Below are 23,586 nucleotides of genomic sequence, written 5' to 3' on the forward strand. Positions count from 1 at the left end.
GAATTCGGATCATGTCGGCTCAATTTCGTCAATACTCTCTTCAATGGCCGCAATTATCGCCATTGGAGCAAGAGCATGTTCCTTGCTATGTCGACAAAGAACAAGGAAGACTTTCTCACAGGTCTTACTGCTATACCTGAGATAACCTCTTCAAAGTACAATCTGTGGTGGCGCTGTGATTCTATGGTCGTGTCTTTGGCTTGTTAATGGCATGGAACCGAATTCGAGAAGGTTTTGTCTCTCGCAAGACCGCAAGACACTATGGGGTGAAGTTCTTGAGCGATATGGCCGGATGAATGGTCCATTCTTTGTTTCAACTCAAGAAAGATCTACGAAATGTTGAGCAAGACAAAAGTTCTTCATTGCTGAATACTTCAACAAACTCAAGAGATATTGGGATCAGATTGATGAAATTGAAGGTTTTCCTGATTGCACTTGTGGTGTTCTTGTCAAATGCACTTGCAATCTTCCTCAAGAAAATGCTTGAAAGAGCTTCCACTGAGAAAGTTCTTACTTTCTTAATGGGATTAAGTGATTCCTATGATAATCTAAAGTCACAGATTCTCTCTATGGAGCCTATGCCGTCTATCAATAAAGTTTACTCTCTTGTTCAACAAGTTGAATCTCAAAAGAAAATTTCAAGTATGATGAATGCTACTCATGAAATGAGTGCCTTGTTTTCTGGCAAACAAGGTGTTCCTGCATTCAATCAAAATAGTGCATCTAATTCACATGCTCCTCGGAAGGTGGTCGAAAAAGGATTTTAAGAAGCCAAAGACGACAAACGCCGGTGTCCTCGATGCACAAAATCGAGGCCATACTAGAGACACATGCTTCGTGTTGCATCCAGAACTAAAGGCAAAATATCTTGCACGTTTTTCTGGTAATGCAAATGTGCAAGGAGATGATGATCATCCTCTTGGATTTTCTGACACACAGATGATGGATACTGGTTCATCTCAAGCAGGTCCTTCTCAATCCACTACTCAGGGTAATCATATAAACCAGATCGATATTGCTCAGCAAGAGTGTTTGAAAAAGTTATGCGAGATGTTGCGGATCGGCGGTGGAAATACTTGGTTCTGCGAGAATGTGCCAATGCTTCACAATTTTGCGGGTAATGCTTTAGTCACTAATGCTATTACTACCGCCTGCAAAATTGATAATAGTGATTGGATTGTGGATTCTGGTGCAAGTGACCACATGACAGCACACAAGTCATATTTTTCTTCCCTAAAATTACTCCCTAAACCTATTATTGTTGGTTTACCGATGGTACCACCAAGTTAGTTCGTTATTCTCGTGATATTCAACCGCATCCTTTATTAATTCTTCATGATGTCTTTGCTCATACCGATTTTAGACATAATCTACTATCAGTTGGGAAATTATTATCTTCTTCTCGTATGCTAATTCATTTCTATATTGATCATCGCATCATTCAGACCCCGCTTCTAAGGGAACGATTGCGGAGGTCAAAGGGAAGCAGTCTCTATAAATTGAAGATTAGTCATCGCAGCTTTCTTTCTTTTAATTCCGTTCAATGTAATAATTGTACAAATAAGTCCTATGCACCACTTGATTTGTTTCATGCTCGTCTTGGACATACTTCTCTAGCTAAAATGCAACATATTAAGGATCTCAATTGTAATGGTTTGAAATCTTATCAATGTGAAATTTGCAATTTAGCCAAAATGCATGTTCTTCCTTTTTCTCGCAGACTTCCGAGCATCAAACTCTTTTGATCTCCTCCATATTGATTTATGGGGTCATTATAAGACTCCTTCTCTCACATCGGGCACATTATTTCCTCACCGTTGTTGATGATTACTCTCGTATTACATGGACTTTTCTTCTTAAATTCAAAACTGAAGTGAGCACTATTATCCAAAATTTCTTGCAACAAATTCACACTCAATTTGGCAAATTAGTCAAGACCATCCGCAGTGACAATGGTTCAGAGATCTTGCAAGCTACTTGTTCACAAATATTCTCAACTCGAGGTATCCGTCATCAAAGAAGTGCCCCTTACACCCCTCGCAGAGAATGGCGGGTGGAAAGGAAGGAAGCACGGCATTTGATTGAGACAAATCGAGCTTTAATGTTGTATCTTTGGGTTTCCTAAGAAATTTTGGGAGAATGCCCTATGACTACTTATTTGATCAATAAAATGCCCTCTGTTGTTCTCCATTGGAAGACTCCCTATGAAGTTCTATTAGGAAAACCACCAAGCTATGATGAATTGAAGGTATTGGGATGTTTATGCTATGCACCGGATCCCACTCCTCATAAAGACAAGTTTGTCGCCAAGGGTATCAAATGCATTTTTCTTGGTTATCCCTATGGTCAGAAAGCTTATAAAGTTTATGACTTAATCACACACAAGGTGTTTGTCGTGAGAAATGTTATCTTTTATGAGAATAATCTTCCATTCAAGGTCACGCTTCTGCTCCTAATCCACAACATCTTGTTTCTATTCCCCATCCTTCCATTTTTGATGATTCTCTTATGCCTCATCATTCACCCGAGACTCGTGGGTCAAGACATATCAAAGATCCACAGTTTTTCCCATTCCCGTTCTCTGCAGCAGAAATCATAGACCCATGACCGATACAACCACACCGCACTTCCCGATTCTACTTCTATTCCGGACATCCCCGCACGAAGGTCCACCAGTCCGGACAAATTCCTTCTCATTTACAAGACTTTGTCTGTCCCACCATTTCTTCTCATTCTAACCGCCGGTTTCTCATTCTGACTCCTTCAATGTGTTCCATATTGATACCTATCCTTCTTCTTATCAAGCTTCACTTAATGTCAAGTTCTCAATACTATTGAGCCTACTTCTTATTCTCAAGCACAAACGATCCAAAATGGGTGGCGACCATGGATAAGGAGCTCCATGCATTAGAAGCAAATGGTACTTGGGAGATGGCTCCCTTACCACCTGGTTTTAAACCCATTGGATCAAAATGGATCTTCAAGATTAAATTTAATCCTAATGGTTCTGTTGAAAGGTATAAAGCACGTTTAGTTGCCAAGGGTTACACACAGTTTGAAGGGAAAGATTATAAATCCACCTTCTCACCGTAGCTAAGTTCGATCTTGTTAGGGTACTTCTTTCTCATTGCGATCCAGGGATTGGCCCATTTACCAGTTGGATATCAACAATGCGTTCCTTCATGGTTATCTAGATGAAGAGATATATATGCATCCTCCTGCTGGTTACCACAAAGGCAATCCTGGCAATAATCCTTCTCTTATTCAAGACCTCAAGCATTCTCTTGATAAAGCATTTACAATCAAGGACCTTGGGTTGATCCGTTATTTTTTGGGTTTAGAAATTATCGATCATCTCATTGGATTGCTTGTCAACCAACGCAAGTATGTTCTTGATATTCTTAAGGATACATGTATGGATAATTGCAAGCCTGCCTCATTTCCTCTCCCTCGTGGCCTTCATCTTTCCACTGATGAAGGTGAGCTAATCACTGAACCAGAGATTTACAGACGTCTGGTGGGAAAGTTATTATACCTCAATCTCACTCGCCCTGACCTTTCCTATTGTGTTCAGCATCTCAGCCAATTTCTTAGTGCTCCTAGACTTCCACATATGCAGGCTGCTCTTCATGTAGTACGTTATCTTAAAGGCACAATTGATGCAGCCTTATTCTATCCCATTGATAGTGATCTGAGTCTGAGAGCTTACTGTGACGCAGACTGGGGCACTTGTCAGTTCAGTGCCAGGTCTCTCACAGGCTATTGCGTTTTTCTTGGCCAATCTCTTGTTTCTTGGAAAACCAAGAAACAAAAGACGGTGTCTAAATCTTCTGCTGAATCCGAGTATCGATCTATGTCATATACTGCCAGTGAACTCGTCTGGTTACACTCCTTGCTTCATGATTTTCGAGTTGATTCTCCTCTTCCCATTCAAATCAATCAGTGACAACAAAGTCGCCAACACATCGCAGCTAATCCCGTCTTCCACGAACGAACCAAGCACCTCACTATGGATTGTCATTATGTTCGGAAAAAAGTTCGGAAGGTTTCATTTCCACAAAGACATGTGTCTTCAAGCATGCAACTAGCCGATCTTATGACTAAACCGTTGGGTCAACAAAGAAGATTTTTCCTTGCTTCCAAGTTGGGATTGCACTTCCTTCCGTCTTCATGCAATGCCAACTTGAGGGGTGGCTATGAGAAGGATACATCTCCTATTCATGATTCACCTGAGATAGAAGCCTTGAACTCAAAGCATACACACAGACACAAGGCAAAAGCCCAACGAAAACAGAGCATGACTGACTTCGCAGGATGAAGCTGATATTGAAGAAGGGAGTTTGTTAAATAAGTTTGTTAGGAGGTTGTTAGAACTTCCGTGATTTCAGGAATCAGTTAGGAAGGTTGTTAGTAGATATTTTAGAATGTTGTTAGTAGATATTTTAGAAACTTCTAGTAGCTTGTTTGTATATAAATAGGATGTATCACTTTCATTTCTAAGTTAAGAAATACAATACACAATTCTATTTACTCTTGTGTTCAATACAAGTTACAGTACATCCTAACTAATTCTCTTCATTTTCTAAAGCTTCAAGCTTCCATTAATGGCGATTTCATGCCAGAGATTCCATGTTTTAACACTACTACTGTTTGCTTTATCTGATACACTTGATGACCAATAAATCTTGTTTTGTTCATCAGTTACTTGAAGATTCCCGTCATCTGAAAACTTGAGCATAGGAGACGAGTCTTTTACCGGATTATTTCTGTTGGCTACCCATATTATCTGCAATGAACTTTCGGAATTTTTTTTACTGTGGATCCATATTCCAAGATATTGATTTCTCGAGTTATTTGGACTAAAGAACCCAAGCTCGAAACCATCATTGCTCGAGATTAATGTTTTCGAGATGTTTAGAAATTCTGGGTTGGTAATAGAATTGGATGCAGCTGAGAAACTGAACCATGAAATTAACAGAAATGTGTAAATTGCAGGTTTGAGATGCATTGGAAAATTGGGAATAACAGTTTGAGCAAAGTCAAATCTGATGAAATATTATGATCATAGTAACATTCAAATGTATACCAATTCAAGTCAAAGATTATGATGAAATATTATATATTTTGTTATTTTAAAATTCTTGTTCGATCAATCGAAAGTGATTGAAACCCCATCAACGCGCAATTCTCATTTGTGACGGCTCATAAATGAATAAAATAATGTTAAAAGGATGAGGTGATTGTGGGCAAGTAACTTTTCGTCACAGGCAAGAAAATAATTGTCAAACGATTTACTCGGGCAAGTAATGTGTCACAATGTGTTACCAAAGTTGACTGGTGTGAGTGGTAATAAGGCTCTCATCTTTTGTGAATGAAAAAGTCAAACTTAGGAAGGGTCAACCCATTAAATTGCCTTCAGTAACCCAAAGGAGATTGACCCAGCTGTCGGTAGGAGATACTTCTGGTCAACACCAACAAAAAAAAGACAATGTGTATGGCAAACTGTTAATACAATTACCAAGGCTAGTGACTACTGACAGTAGACTTAGAAACAGTGTCTGTTAAGCTATAGTCAAAAACATTTTGGAGAATTTCATCACTGGATATCCCTTTGCTTCGCGTAAACCCGGGTGGGTTTGGAACTGGAAGAGTTTTGACATCGTCAACATCAAACATGGAAATCAAAGCGGAAACATCCGGCCTATCTTCAGGCGAATCCTGAACACATAATAGTCCTACTTGTATGCACTTCAAAATCTGCATTTCATATCTTTGGTTGACAATTTCAGGATTGATCAAGGGGGTCATGTCGTTTTCGTGCCACAATTTCCATGCCTGAAAACGTTTTATCGATTGTCATAGTTAACATCATTCTAGCAATACGTTTTGTTTAAAACCGTCTTAGTTTGTAAGAGAACTTACATATGTTAGGAGATTAAACTTGTGATTCCTTTTGCCACTTATAATTTCTAGTAGCAAAACTCCGAGGCTAAACACATCTGATTTCTCCGAAAATGTGCCTTCCATTGCATATTCTGGAGACATGTAGCCACTGCACAGCGAGTTTAAGTCGCATAATAAGATATAATACTCCGAGGTCATGGTCTAACAATGGTTGCATTGTCACAAGGGTAAAGTGGTAAAATACTTACTAGGTTCCGACAACTCTTAGGGTCCGTTTGGATACAATTTTAGGAGGGAAGGGGAGGGGAGGGGGAGTGAGGGGAGGTGAAGGGAGGGGAGAGAAGGGGAGGGCAAATGAGATGTGGGTGTTTGGATAACAAAAAATATGAAGGGAAATGGAAGGGGAGGAAGGAGGGAGATGAAGAATGGATGGAGGATTGAAGGATGTTGGTGGTATAATTAGAGTCCAAATAATGTTTTCTTTCCAAATCTTGCCACCATTGGAAAGATTATAGTTTGTTCTATAGGAGGGAAAATAAGTCCTCTCATTCTCTCCCCTTCCATTTCCTTTCTCCCATATTTTTTATCCAAACAAAGGAAATTAAATCCCTCCCTTTCTCTCCCCTCCCCTTCTCTCTAATTCCTTCAATCCAAACGAACCCTTAAGGTGTTAGCTTCATCTTGTTTGCTACCAAAGATCCTTGCCATCCCAAAATCCGAAATTTTTGGATTGAGCTCCTCATCTAATAAAATGTTACTCGGCTTTAAATCTCGGTGTATAATCCTCAATCTAGAATCCCTATGAAGATAAAGAAGACCTCGACATATTCCTTGGATGATAGTAAATCGGCTTGGCCAATCCAACGTTTTTTGTAGCTCCGGATCTGTGTATGTACAACAGTTTTACGTATCTGAGTGAGCGAGTTATCGTGGACTCAGTTCAACCAAACAAACATTAAAGTTAATCCTTACCAAAGAGAAGTGCATCCAAACTTTTATTTGGCAAAAGTTCATATACCAATAGTTTTTCTTCTCCTTCGACGCAACATCCCAACAGTCTTACAAGGTTTTTATGCTGAAGCTTTGAGATCACCATTACTTCATTCATAAACTCTTCGACCCCTTGTCCAGACATATTCGAAAGCCTTTTAACTGCAATATCTTCTCCGTCTTCCCATTTTCCCTATAGAAAGCGCGACATATAATTTAGGATGTCTAAAACACAACCGCAAAGCCTTAACCGCTATCTTTTTTGGGCGGTCCTTAATAATACCTTACAAATTGGTACAGAAATATACCTTATATACAGGACCAAAACCGCCTTGGCCAAGCTTATTAGATTCCGGAAAATTGTTAGTTGCTTCAACCAACTTTGTGAAATCAAACAATCGTAAATCCTGAAAATCAACGCTACCACCCGTCCCACCAAAAATGCTATGCCAGTGTCCCTCTTTAGATGTTGGTATAGCTCTCTTTCCTGCCAAACCAACAGCAAGTAAACAATAACGTCAATTAAAGGCCTAGCAGATCGGCCCTTACATGATCCGCAACAGGATTGAGAATGAAGAATGCTACCAGTTCTGTGCCGCATCCACTTCCAGAAGCAGAACATTGAGATAATGGATACCAAAGCACCCAAACTCACTGTGACTGCTATAATTATTTTCTTTTTGCCACTTTCATCTGCAATTTGGGGAGAAGAGTTCAGTTCGGATCAGTTTGGGGTAAATAATTTCGGTTATATGATGCACTCCTAGCCAAATCGGTCCAGGTTTGGTCATTTTGGTTATTCCGAAAAGAGTAGTGATTACAGGTTGGATCTGATCAAGTCAAGTCCCGGATCATATCGTGTTTAACTCCAAAGTAGGTCTCTGGTCGGTGAGTTAGGTCATTCGGGTTGTATCATCTTAAACTAATTTTTAAACGCGTTATCTAACTTGTGCCCTTGAGACACACTTAAGTTAGATAACGCATTTAAAAATATACTGTATGAAATATATTATCTTTGATCTACTGACCTGGTAGTTCTGAATGAGCCAAACGAACGAAAACATCAGCACCATCAGCATAGTACTGTTGTAGATCAATTAGATTCGCAGTCCATAACATGCATCCAATCCCGGAATAATAAGAATAAGCTAGACATGAACAATTTGCCGAGCAATTTTTCATACAATTATCTTGATCAGCAAAAATCCAATTTGCAAAATCCGGTACTTTGATATGCTTCAGTTGCAAAAACTTGTCTTCTTTGCTTCCTGGAGCGCGGCATTGCAGCTCCGTTCTCCTAACACACCCGTTAGTCCAATTTCCTTTACTCCATTCGTCTATATTTTCCGGGTTAAACCCTTTTAAACATTCACAAATGGGTTTTTTCGTAGGAGTACACACTGCAAATTTGCCACATTTGCCATGAACATCACACTCAGATTGTAGAGACTGCCAGCCAATATCCCAGTTATTTTGGTTCCAAAACTTCTGTGTCAAAATCCCGTCGTAAGTCAGAAAAAACCTGTGAGTTACATATGAAAAAAAGCATTTAAAGATGTGTTTTTTTTTGCTAAAATAGCAGGCCAAGGGCGGGCTGGGCTTGGATTTTAGGATCCAAACCAGGCCCGGGCAAATGGCAGGTCAAGGCCGGGCCGGGCCAAGCCGCATAAAATAATGGGCCAAGGCGGGTTGGGGCCGGTCGGGTCAGCCCGCGCTGATGGCCAGCTCTAACTGTAACTGGACCAGTGAGATTGTCTCAACAAAATTGATACGAGAGTTATTATTCAAAAGGTGAGTCCATACCATCAATAACGTATTGAATAAGAGGGAAATCGTCTCAAATAAGAATTACACGAGGGTTCATAAGAGATTATATAGCGGATAACAACAGCATTTACGAAAAATGAAATCATTTAACCAACAATACCTTTGCAAAAGTGGTTCAGATACCACATCAAATGATAAGTCCAATGTGGTGTTGTGGTCATCTACATTAAACCCTGAGGAGGACTCAGAATGAACGTAAGGCACTCCGAGAAATAGATATCCGTTCCAAGGACCAGAACGCCAATAGGTTTTATCGCCTTCTACGATGAAGAATTCAGGTAGAACCTGGGGAAGACTAACAATACGAAATCGACCACTTGATGGATCAGTACTACTTTTCCAAGACAGAATTTTTGTTTTTGTGTCATTCAAACTTTTTTGTAAGGTTACCTTTCCTCCGGGCAATAACGAGTCTGTTGGATGATCGAAACTCTGCCAAATGATAGAATTACTACTATTCAGGAGCAATATAAGGTTACCTGTATTTAAGCAGTAAGTGGATTATACATTTGATGTAATACATAGCTTGAGTTAATTTACTTAAACATTAATCTCAAAAAATTACATTATAACGAAAAATTATATATAAGCTTAGAAAAATTTGATTTTTGACGTTATAAAACTAAAATGTAATTTATAAATTCTGTAGAACTCAAAAAAAAAAAAAAAAAATAGACAAAAACTCAAAAACTCGTTAAGTGTGAGGTAGTACATCTGATGTACAATAAGGTTACCTGTATTTAAGAGCTGAGCTACTGAACCTTGTCCCTTAAATGACACATCTGTTGACCAAAAAATGTTATTTTGTTCATCTATCAGTTGAAGATTCCCGTCTAACGAAAAATTGAGCATAGACGAGCCTTGTGTCGGACTGTCTCTGTTGGCTAACCATATGACCTCCAAAGGACTTTCAGGATTGCCCCTCTTAGTGAACCATATGCCAAGATATCGATTTGTTGAATTAGGTGGACTGAAGAACCCAAGCTCGAAATTTCCATTGCTCGAGATTAATGTTTCTGAGTCTTTTAGAAGTTCAGGGGTGGTAATAGAATCAGCTGCAATCGAGAAATCAAACCAAGAGATTAACAGAAATGTGTAAATTCCGGTTTTTAGATTCATCGGAAAGTTGGGAATACGAGTTTGAGACAAATGAAGTCCAATAACATGAGCTTCTTATGATCATAGTAACATTCAAATCTATACCTAGTCAAAAATATAATGAAATCTACCAACTTGTTCTTAAGAATCCGGAATTTGAAACTTTGAAAGCGTCCTCTTTACTTTTAAAAACATTGAATACATCCCACAAAGCAAATTGTGTTTTTTAAAAGCATTAAGTAATTTTCTCATAGGATTATAGTAACACTATGATTATATCGCGTCGTGTTTTAGATTATATTTATGTCATAATAATTCTGTTGCAGATCATCAATGTCACAGTTAGGTAGAAAAAATCAGTAAGATACTGCTACGTCTCCTGAATAATTCTTCAGAACATAAGAAATGGTATTCCGGTATGCAATCAAACATCTATGCCATAGTATATACTCCGTAATATATACTCTCTCCCTCCACATTTGTTCTCCCCATTTGATTTTAGGTGGTCTCCAAGACGCTACTTTGAACGCATTTTTCTGACTAGCGAATTAAGCAAACAACCCAACTCGGGTAATCTTCCACCAATTCCATCCAACTTTCTTTGTTAGCAAAACTAGCTTTACAAATTTACCAATATCAATCTCATATCCCAACACAAGAACCAACTAATCATATCTAATTCTCCCAACGTCTCAATCATTTGTTTACCCTTGACAATCACAATGAATATAAAAGGTAAACAAATGACTGAGACAAAAAGAGGAGTAATCAACTCTCAATCTCTCACAATCAAACCATGCTTTTCTACCCCTAACAACAATACAACTCCTAGAAGGGATAAAAACAAATATGCCTTTCTAGTTTCTACCCAAACACCAATACAATACATGGGTACGATAAAGTGGTCTCTCAATAACTTAATGAGAGACCGTCTCTCCAAAGTTTTTGTGTATAACACATTTGGAGTACTATAAATTCGGATCATTGTAATTGTTGGAAACACGAACATTCAATAATCAGACAATTCCCCTTCTCTATTTCTAAGAATAATCTAATCACAACATTAAGCATAATAAAAGTAATAAAAATTGAAACTTTAACTAATTAAACTAAAATAAAGCATAAATATACTACCCATTAATCTAATCACTACATTAAACATAAAGAAAGTAATAAAAATTGAAACTTTTAACTAATTTAAAGTAAATAAAGCATGACAATAATGTAATGTAAATAACAATTAATAAAAGAGGTGAAATTTATACCAAACTTGAGATAATTGATAGCATTAAGCAAGAACTTGGTTGTAGAATACAATAGATTAAATCTTTAACCCCAAATTAGTAAAATTTTGATGGAGATGGTAATGGTGTGAGCATCCGCAAAGGTGAGGCTCCCCATAATTTCTCTTTCCTTTTTTTATTCGTCCACCTCATTTTCCACTAACTTTTCCATTTACCCTCCCCATTTCATAACTATAATGCAACAATGGGGTTCCCCAATTTACACACAAAAATTTGGAAAGCTCCCCAAAAGTAACAAAAATTGCCTTACTTTTTTGTTGGGGACCTTCCCTAAAAACGGTGGAACCCCAAAAAATGGGGAGGTTGGTGCAACAATGGGGTTGCTCATTTGAGGAAAGAGAAGGCAAAAGGGGAGCTTATTTCCCACCTTTGCGGATGCTCTCATGAGTGTTAATGCGAGAGAATGAAAACAGGGGTTGGGTAATGGTGGAATAAGACTGGCCGGGTTCGGTTTGCGTTAATTTCGCGGTTTGCAAGCGTACGGGTCAGGTCGGGTCGGTTTATTTTGGATTCGGATCAACTATCATCAAATTATTTATGGATAATAATTTGTTGCAACAATAAACAATTGGCTCGGGTTATACTGGGTCGGGTTAATTCGGATATAGGTCAAACTCGGGTCTTGAGCTCTAGTGTAGGGTTGCCGGGTTGGGTATTGGTCTGGTTTTCGTGTTGGGGCAATTTTGTCAAGTGTAGATAGATAGAAGGGGTTGGAAAATTCCAGTTAATGTAATATACAACTGGTTGTATATACAACTTAGTCAATGTAATTGAGCGTTGTTACAAAGTTGTCGAGCTCTATTAACAAAATTATCGAGTTATGATACAAAGTTATTGAGCTTAATATAATAATTATTAAGCTCAATAACTTCGCAAAATAGCTCAATAATTTGTAAAAAAACTCAAAAACTTTGTGTAAGAGCTCAACAACTTTGAGGCGGTTGTATAATGCTATTATACAACTGGTTGTAGGATAGTATTTGTGGGAAAATTCTGTGTATGGGAATACCACTTGGAGGCAAGTCAAATATTATGATGTTTATTTATTTATTTATTTAAAAATATGTGTAAATTGGTAAAATGCTGACGTGGTTTAAACTCAGTTTACGAAAATATGTTTTTTTATGACTTTAGTAACTAAGCTACTCGACATCTTGAATTCTTCATTATATTTTTTTTAATGTTATTAGAACCTGGTGACCTTGAGGTCTTAAGTTCGATTCCTGGTTGCCCCTTGCCACACATTCACAATGTGTTGTTAACAATCTTACACACACAGAATGTACATTGTCTGATTGTCACACTGTTTATACAATCAACCAGTTAGCGACCGCTAATAGCAGTCATAAAAACATGTTAACGGAGCAAACTTCAAGAACATTTTGGAGAATTCCTTCACTGGAGCAACTTAGCGACCGCTAATAAGAGTCATAGAAACACTGTTAACTGAGCAAACCTCAGGAACATTTTGGAAAATTCCGTCACTGGAACAACTTTTGTTTCCCGTAAACCCAGGTTGCTTCGAAATTGGAAGAGTTTTGATATCGTCAGCATCAAGCACAGGGGCGGATTTATAGGGGGTGATGGGGGTGAACCCTCACCCCCATTAATCCTGGAAATAAAAGATATATGTATAATTGTGTGCATATATTCCATTTAACTACAGTGATGTAGTGGTAGAAACTATCACCCAACTTCTCGACATCCTGAGTTCGAACCCCAACAATTGCATTTTTTACTTTTATTTTCAAATTTGCATCGAACCTGCATCAAATTATTTGCTATTTACCTTCATCCAACCACCGTGACAATGATAATATAGTGATATTTTAAAGAACCGTAATCATATTTAAAAAGAAGTACTTCGGTGAGCCTTGTTACCGCTCTCCATTACTAGATTATTGTTTTAGTATTTATCAAGCATTAATTAAAAATTATATATTAATATAAGTTATTGTTAAAAGTGGCTATTTTTTAAATATTGCACAAGGCCCCCGAAATGTTAAGGACGGCTCTAATTTGAGTTTTGGCGTTATTTTATGCTATAACTTTTATTAAACACCCCCATTTCATAAATCCTAGATTCGCCACTGAGTGAACTCCCCAGTCATTGATACTGTCATTCCAAGACTTTTGTGCCATTCGGCTGTCATTATTGTCGTTATTGTCGTTTATATTAAACCCTGACACGGTATTCTGAAGATTGATCTGCCAGTTTATAAGAAATATCCACCGTGCCATTATTGTCGTTTATATTAAACCCTGACACGGTCTCTGACTTAAGTAGAGGCACTCCAAGAAATAGATACCCGTTCCAAGGGCCTGAACGCCAGAATGGCTTATCGCCTTCTAATATGAAGAACTCAGGTAGCTCGCGTGGAAGACTAACCATGCGAAATCGACCACTTGCTGGACCAGTACTAGTTTTCCATTATAAAATTAATGTTTTTGTTTCATTCAAACTTTTACTGAAGCTCAGCTTTTGCCCTGGCATTAATGAATCTGTCGGGTAATCGAAACACTGCCAGATGATAGAATCACTGCCGTTTGCAAGCAATGCGAGGTTACCTGTATTCTGAAGTTGAGCTGATGAACCATTTCCTTTATATGATACATTTGATGACCAATAAATCTTGTTTCGTTCATCAACTACTTGAAGATTCCCGTCATCTGAAAACTCGAGGATTGGAGATAAGTCCTTAACAGGATTATCTCTGTTGGCTACCCATATAACCTGCAATGAACTCTCAGGATGTCTATTGTTATGCATCCATATTCCAAGATATTGATTTCTCGAGTTATTAAAGAAACCTAGCTTGAAGCGACCATTGCTAGAAATCAATGTTTTCGGGTTTTTTAGAGATTCAGGAGTGGTAATAGAATTGGATGCAGCTGACACATTTAGCCATATGATTAACAACAATGTGCAGACTGCAGCTTTGATATGCATTGGAAATTTCGGAATACCAGTTTAAGCCGAATAATGTCTAGTGACATTATGAAAGCCATGAGCTTATTATGATCATGGCAACCTTAAAATCCATACTAAGTCAAAAACAGTGAAATTTATCAAGTTGACAATTTGAGGTCGTACCGGACCCTGTTTCTTTTTCTCCCAATTTTTCAATCACGCGTCCGAGCTCATTTCGGGAATTAACCTATTCGATTTCTACCTCAAATAACGAGCATTAATACAATTTTCGCGATTATCCGAGGTTCGACGAATGCTGGTTTATGGCATACCGGCACTCCCAAATGTCTTCCGTTGGTACTCAAATTTTGCGTGGCCGCTTTATCTAACCCGAGGAACTTTCAATGTGATTTCCACTTCAAATTCAGCCGTTCGGAAGGTCGTACCGGAACCTGTTTCTTTTTCTCCCTATTTTTCAGTCACGCGTCCTTGCTCATTTCAGGAATCAACCTATTCGATTTCAGCCTCAAATAACGAGTTTTAACACATTTTTCACGATAATCCGAGTTTCGGCGAATGCTGGTTTGTGGCACACCGGCACCCCCAAATGTCTTCCGTTGGTGCTCCAACTTTGCGTGGCCGCTTTATCTGACCCGAGAAACTTTCTATGTGATTTCCGGAGAATTTTGTTACGGCACCCCGGAATCCCGAAAAACCGTGTATTATACACTTCAATTTCAGCCGTTCGGAAGGTCGTACCGGACCCTGTTTCTTTTTCTCCCTGTTTTTCAGTCACGCAACCGAGCTCATTTCAGGAATCAACCTGTTCGATTTCAGCCTCAAATAACGAGCTTTAACACATTTTTCACGATAATCCGATTTTCGGCGAATACTGGTTTGTGGCACACCGGCACCCCCAAATGTCTTCCGTTGGTGCTCAAACTTTGCGTGACCGCTTAATCAGACCCGATGAACTTTCTATGTGATTTCCGGAGAATTTTATTCCGGGACCCCGGCATCCCGAAAAACCGTGTATTAGACACTTCAATTTCAGCCGTTCGGAAGGTCGTCCCGGACCCTATTTCTTTTTCTCCCTGTTTTTCAGTCACGCATCCGAGCTCATTTCAGGAATCAACCTATTCGATTTCAGCCTCAAATAACGAGTTTTAACACATTTTTCACGATAATCCGAGTTTTGACGAATGCTGGTTTGTGGCACACCGGCACCTCCAAATGTCTTCCGTTGGTGCTCAAACTTTGCGTGGCCGCTTTATCAGACCCGATGAACTTTCTATGTGATTTCCGGAGAATTTTGTTCGGGGACCCCGACATCCCGAAAAACCGTGTATTAGACACTTCAATTTCAGCCGTTCGGAAGGTCGTACCGGACCCTATTTCTTTTTCTCCCTGTTTTTCAGTCACGCATCCGAGCTCATTTCAGGAATCAACCTGTTCTATTTCGGCCTCAAATAACGAGTTTTAACACATTTTTCACGATAATCCGAGTTTATACGAATGCTGGTTTATGGCACACCGGCGCTCCCAAATGTCTTCCGTTGGTGCTCAAACTTTGCGTGGCCGTTTTATCTGACCCGAGGAACTTTCTATGTGATTTCCGGAGAATTTTGTTCCGGGACCCCGGAATCCCAAAAAAACCGTGTATTATACACTTCAATTTCAGCCGTTCGGAAGGTCGTACCGGTCCCTGTTTCTTATTCTCCCTGTTTTTCAGTCACGCGTCCGAGCTCATTTCAGAAATCAACCTGTTCGATTTCAGCCTCAAATAACGAGCTTTATCACATTTTTCACGATAATCCGAGTTTCGGCGAATGCTGGTTTGTGGCACACCGGCACTCCCAAATATCTTCCGTTGGTGCTCAAACTTTGCGTGGCCGCTTTATCTGACCCGAGGATCTTTCTATGTGATTTCCGGAGAATTATGTTCCGTGACCCCGGAATACCGTAAAACCGTGTATTATATATACACTTCAATTTCAGCCGTTCGGAAGGTCGAACCGGACCCTGTTTCTTTTTCTCCCTGTTTTTCAGTCACGCGTCCGAGCTCAATTCAGGAATCAACCTGTTTGATTTCAGTCTCAAATAACGAGCTTTAACACATTTTTCAAGATAATCCGAGTTTCGGCGAATGCTGGTTTGTGGCACACCGGCACCCCCAAATGTCTTCCGTTGGTGCTCAAACTTTTCGTGGTCGCTTTATCTGACCCGAGGAACTTTCTATGTGATTTCCGGAGAATTTTGTTTCGGGACCCGGGAATCCCAAAAAATCGTGTATTTTACACTTCAATTTCAGCCGTTCGGAAGGTCGTACCGGTCCCTGTTTCGTTTTCTCTCTGTTTTTCAGTCACGTGTCCGAGCTCATTTCAGAAATCAACCTATTCGATTTCAGCCTCAAATAACGAGCTTTATCACATTTTTCACGATAATCCGAGTTTCGACGAATGCTGGTTTGTGGAACACCGGCAATCCCAAATGTCTTCCGTTGGTGCTCAAACTTTGCGTGGCCGCTTTATCTGACCCGAGAAACTTTCTATATGATTTCCTTAGAATTAAGTTCCTTGACCCCGGAATCCCGAAAAACCGTGTATTAGACACTTCAATTTCAGCCGTTCGGAAGGTCGTACCGAACCCTGTTTTTTTTCTCCCTGTTTTGCAGTCACGCGTCCGAGCTCATTTCAGGAATCAACCTGTTCGATTTCAGCCTCAAATAACAAGCTTTAACACATTTTTCACGATATTCCGAGTTTCGGTGAATGCTGGTTTGTGGCACCCCAAGACTTCCCAAATGTCTTCCGTTGGTGCTCAAACTTTGCGTGACCGCTTTATCTGACCCGAGGAACGTTCTATGTGATTTCCGGCGAATTTTATTCCGGGACCCCGGAATCCCGAAAAACCGTGTATTACATTTCAATTTCAGCCGTTCGGAAGGTCGTACCGGAACCTGTTTCTTTTTCTCCCTGTTTTTCAATCACGCGTCCGAGCTCATTTCAAGAATCAACCTGTTCGATTTCAACCTCAAATAACGAGCTTTAACACATTTTTCACGATAATCCGAGTTTCGGCGAATGCTGGTTTGTGGCACACCGGCACCCCCAAATGTCTTCCGTTGGTGCTCAAACTTTGAGTGGCCGCTTTAAATGACCCGAGGAACTTTCTATGTGATTTCCGGAGAATTTTATTCCGGGAACCCGGAATCACGAAAAACCGTATATTTATACCCTTCAATTTCAGCCGTTCGGAAGGTCGTACCGGAACCTGTTTCTTTTTCTCCCTGTTTTTCAATCACGCGTCCGACCTCATTTCAGGAATCAACTTGTTCGATTTCAGGAATCAACCTGTTCGATTTCAGTCTCAAATAACGAGTTTTAACACATTTTTCACGATAATCCGAGTTTCGGCAAATGCTGGTTTGTGGCACACCGGCACACCCAAATGTCTTCCGTTGGTGGCTCAAACTTTACGTGGCCGCTTTATCTGACCCGAGGAACTTTCTGTGTGATTTTCGGGGAATTTTATTTCGGGTTCCCGGAATCCCGAAAAACCGTGTATTTACACTTCAATTTCAGCCGTTCGGAAGGTTGTACCGGAACCTGTTTCTTTTTCTCCCTGTTTTTCAATCATGCGTCCGAGCTCATTTCAGAAATCAACCTGTTCGATTTCAGGAATCAACCTGTTCCATTTCAGTCTCAAATAACGAGCTGAAAACATTTTTCACGATAATCCGAGTTTCGGCAAATGCTGGTTTGTGGCACACCGACACCCCCATATGTCTTCCGTGGGTGGCTCAAACTTTGCGTGGCAGCTTTATCTGACCCAAGGAACTTTCTATGTGATTTCCGGAAAATTTTATTTCGGGACCCCGGAATACCGAAAAACCGTGTATTTACACTTCAATTTCAGCCGCTCGGAAGGTCGTACCGGAACCTGTTTCTTTTTCTCCCTGTTTTTCAGTCACGCGTCCGAGCTCATTTCAGGAATCAACCTGTTCGATTTCAGCTTCAAATAACGAGTTTTAACACATTTTTCCCGATAATCCGAGTTTCGGCGAATACTCGTTTGTGGCACACCGGCACCCCCAAATGTCTTCCGTTGGTGCTCAAACTTTGCGTGGCCGCTTTATCTGACCCGAGGAAATTTCTATGTGTTTTCCGGAGAATTTTATTCCGGGACCCCAGAATCCCGAAAAAACGTGTATTATACACTTCAATTTCAGCCGTTCGGAAGGTCGTACCGGAACCTGTTTCTTTTTCTCTCTCTGTTTTTCAATCACGCGTCCGAACTCATTTCAGGAATCAACCTGTTCGATTTGAGGAATCAAACTGTTCGATTTCAGGAATCAACCTGTTCGATTTCAGTTTCAAATAACGAGCTTTAACACATTTTTAACGATAATCCGAGTTTCGGCGAATGCTGGTTTGTGGCACACCGACACCCATAAATGTTTTCCGTTGTTATTTAAACTTTGCGTGGCCGCTTTACCTGACCCGAAAAACTATCTATGTGATTTCCGGAGAATTTTATTCCGGGACCCGGAATCCGGAAAAACCGTGTATTATACAATTCAATTTCAGCCGTTCGGAAGGTCGTACCGGAACTTGTTTCTTTTTCTCCCTGTTTTTCAATCACGCGTCCGAGTTCATATCAGGAATCAACCTGTTCCATTTCAGCCTCAAATAACGAGCTTTAACACGTTTTTCACGATAATCCGAGTTTCGGCGAATGCTGGTTTGTGGCACACCGGCACCCCCAAATTTCTTCCGTTGGTACTCAAACTTTGCGTGGCCGCTTTATCTGACCCGAGGAACTTTCTATGTGATTTCTGGAGAATTTTATTTCGGGACCCCGGAATCCCGAAAAACCGTGTATTATACACTTCAATTTCAGCCGTTCGGAAGGTTGCACCGGAACCTGTTTTTTTTTCTCCATGTTTTTCAATCACGCGTCCGAGCTCATTTCAGGAATCATCCTGTTCGATTTCAGCCTCAAGTAACGAGATTTAACACATTTTTCACGATATTCCGAGTTTCGGTGAATGCTGGTTTGTGGCACCCCGACGCCCCCAAATGTCTTCCGTTGGTACTCAAACTTTGCGTGGCCGCTTTATCTGACCCGAGAACGTTCTATGTGATTTCCGGAGAATTTTATTCCGGGACCCCGGAATCCCGAAAAACCGTGTATTATACACTTCAATTTCAGCCGTTCGGAAGGTCGTACCGGAACCTGTTTCTTTTTCACCCTGTTTTTTAATCATGCGTCCGAGCTCATTTCAGGAATCAACCTGTTCGATTTCAGCCTCAAATAACGAGCTTTAACACATTTTTCACGATAATTCGAGTTTCGGCAAATGCTGGTTTGTGGCACACCGGCACCCTAAATGTCTTCCGTTGGTGCTCAAACTTTGCGTGGCCGCTTTATCTGACCCGAGTAACTTTCTATGTGATTTCTGGAGAATTTTATTTTGGGACCCCGGAATCCCGAAAAACCGTGTATTTACAATTCAATTTCAGCCGTTCGGAAGGTCATACCGGAACCTGTTTCTTTTTCTCCCTGTTTTTCATTCACGCGTCTGAGCTCATTTCAGGAATCAACCTCTTCGATTTTAGGAATCAACCTGCTCGATTTCAGCCTCAAATAACGAGCTTTAACACATTTTTTCCGAAAATCCGAGTTTCGGCGAATACTCGTTTGTGGCACACCGGCACCCCCAAATGACTTCCGTTGGTGCTCAAACTTTGAGTGGCCGCTTTATCTGACCCGAGGAACTTTCTATGTGTTTTCCGGAGAATTTTATTCCGGGACACCGGAATTCCGAAAAACCGTGTATTATACACTTCAATTTCAGCCGTTCGGAAGGTCGTACCGGAACCTGTTTCTTTTTCTCTCAGTTTTTCAATCACGCGTCCGAGCTCCTTTCAGGAATCAACTTGTTCGATTTCAGGAATCAACCTGTTCCATTTCAGTCTAAAATAACGAGCTTTAACACATTTTTCACGATAATCCGAGTTTCGGCAAATGCTGGTTTGTGGCACACCGGCACACCCAAATGTCTTCCGTTGGTGGCTCAAACTTTGCGTGGCCGCTTTATTTGACCCGAGAAACTTTCTATGTGATTTCCGGAAAATTTTATTTCGGGACCCCGGAATCCCGAAAAACCGTGTATTTACACTTCAATTTCAGCCGTTCGGAAGGTCGGACCGGAACCTGTTTCTTTTTCTCCTTGTTTTTAAATAACGCGTCCGAGCTTATTTCAGGAATCAACCTCTTCGATTTTAGGAATCAACCTGCTCGATTTCAGCCTTAAATAACGAGCTTTAACACATTTTTCCCGATAATCCGAGTTTCGGCGAATACTCGTTTGTGGCACACCGGTACCCCCAAATGTCTTCCGTTGGTGCTCAAACTTTGAGTGGCCGCTTTATCTGACCCGAGGAACTTTCTATGTGTTATCCGGAGAATTTTATTCCGGGACCCCGGAATCCCGAAAAACCGTGTATTATACACTTCAATTTCAAATTTCTCGGAAGGTCGTACCGGAACCTGTTTCTTTTTCTCTCTGTTTTTCAATCACGCGTCCGAGCTCATTTCAGGAATCAACTTGTTCGATTTCAGGAATCAACCTGTTCGATTTCAGTCTCAAATAACGAGCTTTAACACATTTTTCACGATAATCCGAGTTTCGGCAAACGCTGGTTTGTGGCACACCGGCACACCCAAATGTCTTTCATTGGTGGCTCAAACTTTGCGTGACCGCTTTATCTGACCCGAGGAACTTTCTATGTGATTTCCGGAGAATTTTATTTCAGAACCCCGGAATCCCGAAAAACCGAGTATTTACACTTTAATTTAAGCCGTTCAGAAGGTCGTACCGGAACCTGTTTCTTTTTCTCCCTGTTTTTCAATCATGCGTCCGAACTCATTTCAGAAATCAACCTGTTCGACTTCAGGAATCAACCTGTTCGATTTCAGTCTCAAATAACGAGCTTTAACACATTTTTCACGATAATCCGAGTTTCGGCAAATGCTGGTTTGTGGCACACCGGCACCCCCAAATTTCTTCCGTTGGTGGCTCAAACTTTGCGTGGCCGCTTTATCTGACCAAAGGAACTTTCTATGTAATTTCCGGAGAATTTAATTCCGGGACCCTGGAATCCCGAAAAACCGTGTATTATACACTTCAATTTCAGCCGTTCGGAAGGTCGTACCGGAACTTGATTCTTTTTCTCCCTGTTTTTCAATCACGCGTCTGAGCTCATTTCAGGAATCAATCTGTTCCATTTCAGCCACAAATAACGAGCTTTAACACATTTTTCACGATAACCCGAGTTTCGGCGAATGCTGGTTTGGGGCACACCGGCACCCCCAAATTTCTTCCGTTGGTGGCTCAAACTTTGCGTGGCCGCTTTATCTAACCCGAGGAACTTTCTATGTGTTTTCCGGAGAATTTTATTCCGGGACCCCGTAATCCCGAAAAACCGTGTATTAGACACTTCAATTTCAGCCGTTCGGAAGGTCGTACCGGAACCTGTTTCTTTTTCTCTCTGTTTTTCAATCACGCGTCCGAGCTCCTTTCAGGAATCAACTTGTTCGATTTCAGGAATCAACCTGTTCCATTTCAGTCTCAAATAACGAGCTTTAACACATTTTTCACGATAATCCGAGTTTCGGCAAACGCTGGTTTGTGGCACACCGGCACACCCAAATGTCTTTCGTTGGTGGCTCAAACTTTGCGTGGCCGCTTTATCTGACCTGAGGAACTTTCTATGTGATTTCCGGAGAATTTTATTTCAGAACCCCGGAATCCTGAAAAACCGAGTATTTACACTTTAATTTAAGCCGTTCGGAAGGTCGGACCGTAACCTGTTTCTTTTTCTTCCTGTTTTTCAATCATGCGTCCGAGCTCATTTAGAAATCAACCTGTTCGATTTCAGAAATCAACCTGTTCGATTTCAGTCTCAAATAACGAGCTTTAACACATTTTTCACGATAATCCGAGTTTCGGCAAATGCTGGTTTGTGGCACACCGGCACCCCCAAATTTCTTCCGTTGGTGGCTCAAACTTTGCGTGGCCGCTTTATCTGACCCGAGGAACTTTCTATGTGATTTCCGGAGAATTTTATTCCGAAACCCCGGAATCCCGAAAAACCGTGTATTATACACTTCAATTTCAGCCGTTCGGAAGGTCGTACCGGAACCTGTTTCTTTTTCTCTCTGTTTTTTAATCACGCGTCCGAGCTCATTTCAGGAATCAACTTGTTCGATTTCAGGAATCAACCTGTTCGATTTCAGTCTCAAATAACGAGCTTTAACACATTTTTCACGATAATCCGAGTTTTGGCAAACGTTGGTTTGTGGCACACCGGCACACCCAAATGTCTTTCGTTAGTGGCTCAAACTTTGCGTGGCCGCTTTATCTGACCCGAGGAACTTTCTATGTGATTTCCGGAGAATTTTATTCCGGGACCCCGGAATCCCGAAAAACCGTGTATTACACTTCAATTTCAGCCGTTCGGAAGGTCGTACCGGAACTTGATTCTTTTTCTCCCTGTTTTTCAATCACGCGTCCGAGCTCATTTCAGGAATCAACCTGTTCGATTTCAGTCTCAAATAACGAGCTTTAACACATTTTTCACGATAATCCGAGTTTCGGCAAATGCTGGTTTGTGGCACACCGGCACCCCCAAATGTTTTCCGTTGGTGGCTCAAACTTTGCGTGGCCGCTTTATCTGACTCGAGGAACTTTCTATGTGATTTCATGAGAATTTTATTCCGGGACCCCGGAATCCGGAAAAACCGTGTATTATACAATTCAATTTCAGCCGTTCGGAAGGTCGTACCGGGACTTGTTTCTTTTTCTCCCTGTTTTTCAATCACGGGTCCGAGCTTATTTCAGGAATCAACCTGTTCCATTTCAGCCTCAAATAACGAGCTTTAACACATTATTCACGATATTCCGAGTTTCGGTGAATGCTGGTTTGTGGCACCCCGGAACCCTCAAATGTCTTCCGTTGGTGCTCAAACTTTGCGTGGTCGCTTTATCTGACCCGATGAACGTTCTATGTGATTTCCGGAGAATTTTTTTCCGGGACCCCGGAATCCCGAAAAACCGTGTATTACTCCTCAATTTCAGCCGTTCGGAAGGTCGTACCGGAACCTGTTTCTTTTTCTCCCTGTTTTTAAATCACGCGTTTGAGCTCATTTCAGGAATAAACCTCTTCGATTTCAGGAATCAACCTGTTCGATTTCAGCTTCAAATAACGAGCTTTAACACATTTTTCACGATATTCCGAGTTTCGGTGAATGCTGGTTTGTGGCACCCCGACACCCCAAATGTCTTCCGTTGGTGCTCAAACTTTGCGTGGCCGCTTTATCTGACCCGAGGAACGTTCTATGTGAATTCCGGAGAATTTTATTCCGGGACTCCGGAATCCCGAAAAACCGTGTATTACACTTCAATTTCAGCCGTTCGGAAGGTCGTACCGGAACCTGTTTCTTTTTCTCCCTGTTTTTCAATCACGCGTCCGAGGTCATTTCAGG

The 23,586-nt window shown here is 40.8% G+C and overlaps 1 protein-coding gene across 1 annotated transcript; it reads right to left on the reverse strand.

The window, feature by feature from the left end:
* Window positions 1–5,304: 5,304 nt before the first annotated feature.
* On the reverse strand, window positions 5,305–14,073 carry LOC141597525 (G-type lectin S-receptor-like serine/threonine-protein kinase At1g11300). Its single transcript, XM_074417991.1, has 11 exons — window positions 13,692–14,073; window positions 9,456–9,776; window positions 8,822–9,200; window positions 7,923–8,416; window positions 7,480–7,587; window positions 7,203–7,381; window positions 6,877–7,087; window positions 6,561–6,788; window positions 6,153–6,165; window positions 5,923–6,052; window positions 5,305–5,835 (listed from the first exon to the last, which is right to left on the reverse strand). The coding sequence occupies exons 1-11, from the start codon at window positions 14,071–14,073 to the stop codon at window positions 5,524–5,526; spliced, it is 2,757 nt and encodes a 918-aa protein (XP_074274092.1). The 3' UTR covers window positions 5,305–5,523.
* Window positions 14,074–23,586: the final 9,513 nt, after the last annotated feature.

The sequence above is a fragment of the Silene latifolia genome, chromosome 8 (assembly GCF_048544455.1).
Source record: "Silene latifolia isolate original U9 population chromosome 8, ASM4854445v1, whole genome shotgun sequence".
Lineage (NCBI taxonomy): Eukaryota > Viridiplantae > Streptophyta > Magnoliopsida > Caryophyllales > Caryophyllaceae > Silene > Silene latifolia.

What these genes read in the sequence shown, in the direction of transcription:
- LOC141597525 (XM_074417991.1), bottom strand. Translation starts at nt 14,073, where the DNA reads ATGCATATCAAAGCTGCAGTCTGCACATTGTTGTTAATCATATGGCTA. An exon ending in GGCTCATTCAGAACTACCAG is followed by an intron (nt 7,588 to 7,922) that starts GTCAGTAGATCA and finishes CCCAAATTGCAG; the next exon opens with ATGAAAGTGGCAAAAAGAAA. An exon ending in TTTGGATGCACTTCTCTTTG is followed by an intron (nt 6,789 to 6,876) that starts GTAAGGATTAAC and finishes GTACATACACAG; the next exon opens with ATCCGGAGCTACAAAAAACG.